At 46.0% G+C, this 9331-nt stretch overlaps 1 protein-coding gene across 1 annotated transcript; it reads left to right on the plus strand.

Annotated features, from left to right (window-relative positions):
* Positions 1–4117: 4117 nt before the first annotated feature.
* On the plus strand, positions 4118–5647 carry FAM32A (family with sequence similarity 32 member A). Its single transcript, XM_075903379.2, has 4 exons — positions 4118–4276; positions 4403–4538; positions 4710–4763; positions 5179–5647. Exons 1-4 carry the CDS (start codon positions 4200–4202, stop codon positions 5245–5247), a joined length of 336 nt encoding a protein of 111 aa, XP_075759494.2. The 5' UTR covers positions 4118–4199; the 3' UTR covers positions 5248–5647.
* Positions 5648–9331: the final 3684 nt, after the last annotated feature.

Raw genomic sequence — 9331 nt, forward strand, 5'->3', positions numbered from 1 at the left:
CTCCACTCCACTTGCTCCTGGCATCACTCGAGAAGAGGCAGAATGGGGGCAGGGCAAGGGTGAGAAGAGGCAGAACAGAGGTGGAGAAGGGGTGGAAGTTTGGGGAAGGAGTCAAATGGGGCAGGGACAGAAAAGGGCAGGAAGAGGTGGATGCGGGCAAGGTCTGGGGTGGAGGATGGGGGGGGTTGTCCTGAGCCCCATGCCCTGTTAGGGATGGCCTGGGCTGCTCCATGGTTTGGGGATTGACTATTCAGCCCTCCCTGCTAAGGTTTCTCTGATGCATGCTCATTTCTCATACCGGTTGGTTTCCACTTGACACCTTCACGTGTGAGTCTGTGTCAGCGTTTGCAGTACATGATCCAAAAATCACAGACTCACAGAACTGGACGGGACCATCTATCCCTGTCCACTGTACTCACAGCTGGACTAAGTATTAGCTAGACCAGCCCTGACAGATGTTTATCTAACCTGCTCTTGAAAATCCCCTGTGATGAAGAATTCATAACCTCCCTAGGCAATCTATTCCAGTGCTTAACCACTCTCAGTTAGGAAGTTTTTCTTAATGTCTAGCCTAAACCTCCCTTGCTGCCACAATTCTGAGTTTCCCCCTGGGTGAGGTGGCTGCAAACTTCACAGCCATAGGGGTACATGGCTATTGTTCCTCCACCTTAAGTAATTCCTCATCGCCAGGGCAGCGTAATGGTTCTCCATCACCATAGTAGGCAGGTTGGAAGTAGGCGTACAGCACTGTCTGCTGCTGGAAGTAACCAGCAGCCAGTGTCCTCCCTGTGATGGGCTAGGTCTACACTGCAGGTATTTGCCAGCAGAGAGTATGCTAATTAAGTGCACATTAGCATTTGTCCCACTGTCATTTGCATATCTCTGCCAATGCTTTTTGTGCAAGAGGTTTTTGTTCAAAAACAAGCAGTGTAGACCGGCCCATTTTGCACCAAAAAAACCCTTTTGCACAAGATCCCTTAGGCTTCAAAAAAGGAGGTATAAGGATCTTGAGCAAAAGGCGGTTTTTGGTGCAAAACGGACCCGTCTACACTGCTTGTTTTTGCGCAAAAACCGGCCGAGATATGCAAATGACAGCGCAACTCTCTGCCAACAAATACCTGCAGTGTAGATGTAGCCACAGAGTCATATCCGGTGGTGTGACAGAAGTCCTCTAATGCAGGATAGCTTCTCTGAATGCTTGCTCATGTCCTTTCAACCTACATGTGTGTGGTTGTCAAGTCTTCTCGCTAGGGTAAGCCTTTACCCCCTCATTAATCACACAAGAGGAGGTGACCATTAGGCTGACTGAAGCTTAGGAAAGATGATCAAGGATGGTCCAGGAAACAATGGCTCAAAGAGTCCCCAGACACACAATCCCAACTGATCCAGAAACTGAAATAACCTGAAAGAGAAAGAAAAACTGTGAAGCAAACCCACTCACCCCAAGGTCAGTACTCTCCCTCTTCCTCTCTCAAACTCATCTTTGTGGTCCCCTGTGCAATGCTGCCTTCTGATTCTAGCAGAAATGAGCTACTGATGGATGAGGTAGGTGGCTTCCCTGAGCTCTTGGTGATAAACTTTTTTTCAGTCAAAGCCCAGGATCATAAAAGCACTGATTTTCAAATAGTGATAGAAATGTAGCCGTGTTAGTCTGGTGTCGCTGAAACAAAATATAGGACTATGTAGTGTCTGAGACATCTTCGCCAAAGGATCAATGCCCACAAAACAGATATTAGACAGGATCACAAAGAAAAAACAGTTTCTTGCCATTTCAACCAGAAAGGACACTGTCTCAACGACTTAATTACCTGCATCCTGCTTCAGAAGCCTTTTAAATATGCACTTGAAAGGGAATCCTCTGAACTGTCATTCATGCTAAAATTCGACACTCTACGTGGGGGGCTCAACAAAGACTCTAGCTATCTTACCCATTACAAAGATAGCCTCCCCAATTATCACCTCTAATACCATTAGCTCACAGACATTTACCTTCCCCTCCCCCTCCCACATCCCCCTTCTGTTCTGAAATTTGATTTGTCCTTTTCATATGTGTTCATTTTTTTAAATTGTATCCTTTGGTATGTATGGTTGTGACTATTTTCTTCCACTATTTGATCTGAGGAAGTGGGTCTGGCCCACGAAAGCTCATCATCTAATAAACCATCTTGTTAGTCTTTAAAGTGCTTATTTTCAAAGGCATCTATTTTTCTGTCTAATGTATGAGAAGATCTCCAGCTCTCACGGCCGTCTGTTAGCTCTGAGATTACATTTGAATTGAAATTTATTGGGTTTTTTTCTGGTACCCTATATCTTTGATTTCTATATGTTCCTGAATCTTCTGCAGTGTGACACTACACAGGATGAAAGAAGCCATGGATGCAAAGCTTCGAGAAGAACAGGTGGTATTCAGGCCCAAAAATAGATTGTATGCAGATTAGGGATGTAAATACCTGCTTTAAAAAGTTAAGAGGTTAAATAATATAATTTTAATGGTTTAACTGGTTAACCAGGGTCCAAACAGCAGGCGGGGGCTGCTCTGGCCAGCTGGGGTCCTGCGGCGTGGTGCTATGGGGCTGCTCCGGCCAACCAGGGTCCCACCATCTTTATATTATTAGTGCCTTTCAAAGTATTGTCAAACTTAAGCATTCCACAGTCATGAGTCAGGCCACAAAAATCATGAGATTTTGAAAAAAATATACTCAGTTTGGGGTAGTTATTTTTTTCTTATTTGCCTTTGGTTTCTGACCTATTAGAATCTGTTATATTTTTCCAGGCAACCATCAGGGCTAGAAACTTACTTAAAATGTTACTTCCTGACTCCAGCATCTGGAGCTTTAAGAAACACCAAAGGATTGTGAGATTTGCAACACGAGTGAGACGTGACAACTGTCCAGACCAAATGGAAGGATGGCGCTTGAGAAATATCTGCCTGGCCCTAAGGGACAAGCATAATGAGGCTAAGGATAGCCAGAGCTGCCAAACAATTTCGATGCTGGGACAGCACTGCATTGGCCAGGAGAAGACAAGTGATTCTGAACCAGAAGGAACGGGCCCTGCTCTTGTACATGCAAGAGTACATAGGGGAGGGCTGGGGGCAGTGGACTAGCCCGGTGCCATGGTTGTTGGTCAGTATCTGAGATTATGCCTGTAGCTCACCATGACTCAAAATCGTTTGTCAGGACTCGCATTAATTTCAATTGAAAGTACCGTTGCAAAAAATTTCGATTTTACACAATTATTGAAAGGCTACGGAGTGGCGGCCCGTCAATACTGGCGACCTAGGCGGTCACCTAGGGCACCAAGATAAATGGCCATTGAGGGCTTTGGAGGTGTGGGTGCCAATCACACGGTGATCGCGCGTTTCGCCTAGGACGCCTGTTGCTGGCAGCTCGCCTAGGGCCGCTCCTGAGGCTACAGAAGTATAAAAACCAGAAAAATTCAATTCATATAAATTCTTTTAATTCATGAGAAACTGGGCACACCAGAAGACACTAACGTTTTTCATTACAATGTATAGTTGCACCGAAATTGTTTATTAGTCTTTAAAGTGCTACATAGTCCTGTTTTTTGTTTCAGTTACACCAGACTCACACGGCTACATTTCTATCCAAATTGTTGGTAATTGTGATTTGTTAAAATTAAATAAGTACACGAGTAGGGAATTGTTTTATTCACGAACTACACATTTTCTGTTTTCATTTTTTTTTTCAATTTTAAACAAAACAAAACCAAACCAAACCACTGCAAAGTGCAAACGTGTAAAAGCCAACAAAAAAAGCGGCCAAAAAAGTTTTGCTTGGGGCGGCAAAAACCCTAGAGCCGGCTGGCGCTGGCTGTAGCAACCCCCCTCCACACACAGCCCTAGTTCCAGTCCTATGGGGCGGAGGGGGAGCCCCGGGGGAAGGAAGCGCAGCCCCTGCACCGCACGGCACCGGGACTGGCACCACCGGAGAGCAACACGCCCCCCCCCCGGCTCATCGCATGGGGGCGGGGCCAGGATCCCCACAACGCTGCCCGCGCTCTGTAGGGGGCGCCCGAGGCCGGCTCCCTGAAGCGGGGGCAGAGGGGGGGCTGCGCACCGTGCGCTGCGCACGAGGCTTAGAGCCTCGCCCCCACCCGCGCCTGTGGCCCCGCCCCGCCTCAGGAGGCCCCGCCCACGCGACCTGACCCGGAAGCGCTGTGAGCGCGGCCGGCGCGCGATGGCGGAGTACGAGAGCGTCCAGCGCGGGCAGCTGCGGCTGAAGGGTAGCGGGGCGGCCCCGGCGCTGGGGAAGCGGTGAGCGGGCGGCGGTCCGGGGGCGGGGGCCCGGGGGGGCGGGGGCGGCGGCGGTCCGGGGGCGGGGGGGCGGCCCCTCGCCCCTCGCCCCTCGCCCCTCACGCCGCCCGCTCTGTGTTGCTCCAGGAAGAAGAAGGCGAAGGACAAAAGCAAGATCCGCGAGCAGATCGTGAGCAGCAAGAAGCAGGAGGAGGAGAAGAAGCGGGCGCTGGACAAGCGGACCCCGGCGCAGCTGGCCTATGAGAAGACGCAGGAGAAAAGAGTAGGAGGGGGGCAGCTCCTCCTGGGGGCGGGGCGGGGCGGGGGGGTCGCCGAGATGCGCTTTCCTAGGGTGCCCCAAGGCAAAGCCCCCCCCCCCCCGCGGAGGGTGGGCTGCGCGTGGTATGTTCCCGGCTGCCAAAGGAAGGTCTCACTGTGTCTGTTCCATTTTCAGCAAATGGAGAGGATCCTGAAGAAAGCCTCCAAAACTCATAAACAGAGAGTGGAGGTAAGGGGCTGTGTGTGTTGGCTTATTCCCTCCCGGGACTTCCCTCCCGTCGTCATGTGTCGCTTCCCTGAGTCTGAGTTCTGGAATCTTGCCCCTTTCTCTCAAGCAATTTGTTCGTTCCCTCTGAAGCACTTGAAATTGGCCATTGCTGAAGCACAATGCTGGGCGAAATTGACCATTGCGCTGACCCAGTCAGGCCATTTTTATCTGGTATTGGCAGACCAGATACGGTACCAATTGTATACAGGACTATCCTGTATTTTGTTTCAGCTACACCAGACTAACACGGCTACATTTCTATCACTGTACCAGTTGTACTACTGGTTTGATCTGGAATTGCAAAGTATAAACATAGTGAAAGAAATAGTAAGGTCAGGTATGTCCGTATTATAGCCTACTTTTTTTTTCCTCTTAGGATTTCAACAGACACTTGGATGCTCTGACTGAACATTATGACATTCCCAAAGTTAGCTGGACTAAATGAATGTTTTCTCTTCCCCAGTTCTGGATTCTGAGTAGGCTTTTTATTTAAAGGAAATAATTGTACAAATCTCTGCTCTCCAAGTTGGATATTTTATTAATGCTATATAAACATTTCTTTCTGGTACTTTTTCATCATTCATTGTTTGTTTAAAACTTATGTACACAGCTTAGCCTTCTTCTTGAACTATTAGTAAAGGCCCTGAGCCTCCACTCAGGTGCAAGGATCCATCTTTGCAGAGCTCTCTGCAGGATCAGGGCCAAAGATATTTCAGGTTTATTGGAGAAATGTATCTAGTGTATTGTTCTAATGTTAGCTGATAGCTACCCCTTCTCTTTTTTCCTTTGAAAAGGGGAGATCTTTGACACTGTCCTACATAATAAACTTCATTTATAAATTCAAAGGATTATGTTGGTGATTACTTCTAGCATTATTCTTAAATATTCCTTGTTGAATCCTAAAACTCTTCTTACACTGCTTTTAACTTGTCAAAATAATCATGGATCTGCTATTTCTGTGGTTGGATTACATAAACAAGGGGGGATGGTGGCACTTTGTGCAGTGGCAGTTATCAGCCTCACCCTGTTGAATTGATTTATATTTACAATTCTTTATGCCCTTATTCTGTTTTGGAAGAACACTAAGTGCCATTCTTGATTAAAACAATAATTAATTATGACAACAATTAAACTATTGCTCCCAATATTAACATTAATCTTGGGAGTTAATAAATAGAATCATAGAGGTCCCTTCCAGTCCTACATTTCGTAGTCCACAACTTCAGTCTCCTGTGCTGTGGCAGGCAAGTAAACTTAGCCTATACCTGATAGATATTTGGCCTCACTGTTTTCAAAAACTTGCAATGGAGGGAATGCTTAACCTCCCTTGGAAGCCTGTCCCAGAATTTAACTACATGGTTAGATTTAATTAATAGCTAATCTAAATCTTTATTACTGCAGATTAAGCCCATTGCTTCTTATCCTACATTTAGTGGACACAGAGCAACTAATCATGATCCTTAAATTTGGACAGCCCTTAACAAATTTGAAGTGTGTTGTCCGGTCCCCTCTCAGTTTTTTCAAGATAAAATATGGTCATATTATTTTAACCTTTCCTCATAGGTTTGTATTCCTAAATCTTTTATCATTTGTGTTGTTATCCTCTAAACGTCCTCTTGTTTGTCCACATCTTTCCTAAATTGGAGGACACAATTGGACACAATACTCCAGCTGAGGCCTCACCATTACTGCACAGGGCTGCCAACAGGGGAGGGCAAAGGGGGAAGCTGCCCCAGTGCCCTTCAATTTAAAAGGGCCTAGGATTTAAAGCCACTACCACTGCTTCCGTGGCAGTGGCTGGAGCCCCAAACTCTTTAAGGCTATGTCTACACTGCCATTTTTGCTGGCAGTGAGTATGCAAATGAGGCATGGATTAGTATATTGTTGCACCTCATTTGCATAATTTATTCAAGGTGTTTTTGCACAAAGGGTTTTTGTGGGGAAAAAAGTAGTGTGGATGTATTCTTTTTGCACAAAAACACCTTTTCCCACCATATCCTTATGCCCCAAAAAAATGAGGTTTACTTATCTGGCGGGAAAATGGGTTTTTGTGCGAAAAGAAAATGTCCATACTACTTTTTTTCCCCCACAAAAACCCTTTGTGCAAAAACGCCTTGCATAAATTCTGCAAATGAGACACTGGAATGTGCTCATTTACATACTCACTGCTGGCAAAACCGGCAGTGTAGATGTTGCCTAAGTTGCTGACAGGAACTGCAGCTCCAGCAGCATGATGCCATTTGCAAATTTTATACTCCTACTCTCCACTCCATTATCCAAGTCATTGATGAAAATATTGAATAGTACTGGATGCAGGACTGGCTCCTGTAAGGACCCCGCTAGGTATATTCTTCCACTTTGACAGCAAACCTTTGATAATTGTGCTTTGAGTGTGTTTTTTTCTCTCTCTCATAAACACTCCGTATACTATTTCCATTTAGCCTGTGTTTTCCTGGCTTGCTTATGACAATGTTATGTGGGGCCTGCCAGAGGCCTTTGTAAAACCAAGAGCTATCACATTTCCTGCTACCTCACATCTAATTGGCTATCAAATACTAGAATTGGAAGCAACCTTGAGAGGTCATTGAGTCCAGTCAAGTCCCCTGCACTTGTGGCAGGATCAAATACCTGCCTCTATACTGTTCCTGACAGTTTGTTTTACCTGCTCCTTTGGTACAGGTTGCATTTGTTAGCAGGTTGACACTAATGGATACAGTCCAGACCAAAGGGGGACAGAAATGCTCCATTGCAATATTTATTGGCCAAACTGGACAGTCTCTATGGAAAAGAATTAATAGACACAAATCAGATATCCAAAAAGGCAATACACAGAAACTTGTTGGAGAACACTTTAATCTTCCTGGACACTCATTAATGGATCTCCAAGTTGCCATTTTGTTTCAAATCAGTTCCACAAGCCAAATAGACAGAGAAGGGTTGGAACTTAACTTCATTTACAAGTTTAATTCTTATGCCAAGAGTATGATCCAGGGATGTCAGATGGCTTGAACATTATCTTCCGCATCTTAATGACTTAACTAACCAACCAATGAAGAAGCTTCAGGGGATAGCCAAGTTAGTCTGTACAGGATAAACTTAAAAAACAACAAATGGTCTTAGCACTTTAGAGACTAACAAAACATGTAGACGGTATCATGAGCTTTCAGGGGCACAGCCCACTTCTTCAGATGGTCATTGTAGTAAGTTGAGGGGCAGTAACATGGAGTCAGCAGGCCTAAGGTCTGTAACATGAAAACAGCAACAGGCCTGCAATCTAGTGAGCAAGACTTTAGTTCAGTAACTTAGATACTGATAACTGTGTAATTGTGTAAGTTAGGTCACAGGGCTGCACCAAGAACAGACTGTAAACCAAAAGGGAGTAACGGAACATCTTAAGGAATGTCCTGGTACAAAAACTCCCTAAAAACTAATGCACATATCGACCTAGGTTCAGGACCAGGTCAGAATTGACAGCATGAAGGATAGTAAGTAAGCCCCCCTTCCGTAAGGTGAGGGGTGGTATCTAGGCAACAGAGTGTGGTAACCAGTACGTAAAGAAATGTTGTAAGTTGTTTATACCTGTCTATAAAAGGACACCGCAGAGGGTGCTCTCCGGCTGAACTTGGGGGGAGGGGGCGCACTAGGCACCTGAACAGCAGGTGTCATTGCCTAAACTTACAGAGTGCACAGTAGCTTAACTTTGAATAACTGCGGTTAATATCTGATATATGGCAATAGGCCTGCCTGGTGTTGGTACCTTGTCAACGTGGGCCATAGTGCCCAGTGGTGTAACATTGTACTGATCTCTGTTACCAACTGGTAGGCTGCGTCTAGACTGGCAATTTTTTCCGCAAAAGCAGCTGCTTTTGTGGAAAAACTTGCCAGCTGTCTACACTGGCTGCTTGAATTTGTGCAAGAACACTGACGATCTAATGTAAGATTGTCAGTGTTCTTGCGCAAATACTATGCTTCTCCCGTTAGGGAAAAATGTATTTGCACAAGAGGGCCAGTGTAGACAGCTAAAAAGTGTTTTGCGCAAAAAAACCCTGATGGCGAAAATGGCGATCGGGGCTTTCGTGCGCAAAACCGCGTCTAGATTGGCACGGACGCTTTTCTGCAAAAAGTGCTTTTGCGCAAAAGCGTCCGTGCCAATCTACACGCTCTTTTCTGCAAATGCTTTTAACAGAAAAACTTTTCCGTTAAAAGCATTTGCGGAAAATCGTGCCAGTCTAGACGTAGCTGTAGAGCTTTGCATTTGACAAATAAACCTGCTCGATTGATTGTAAACCTTGCCTGCATCTGTCGTTCCCTGGGCCTCTCAGAGATCTGTGTTGACCCAAGTGCACGGGGTCTAACGCTCTAGATAAAGGGAGTACCAATTGTTACGCACGCAGCCGAAAGTTTATCATCACCAACGCAGAAGAGGTCCTGTCAGGAGCGCGCCAGGACGACCCTGACCAGACGACCCTGACACTGACAGTCCAGACCACTGAAGGTACTGAGGTACGAAGACACAGAGGTACCACAGT

Source organism: Pelodiscus sinensis, chromosome 32, assembly GCF_052426305.1.
Source record: "Pelodiscus sinensis isolate ZL-2025 chromosome 32, ASM5242630v1, whole genome shotgun sequence".
Lineage (NCBI taxonomy): Eukaryota > Metazoa > Chordata > Testudines > Trionychidae > Pelodiscus > Pelodiscus sinensis.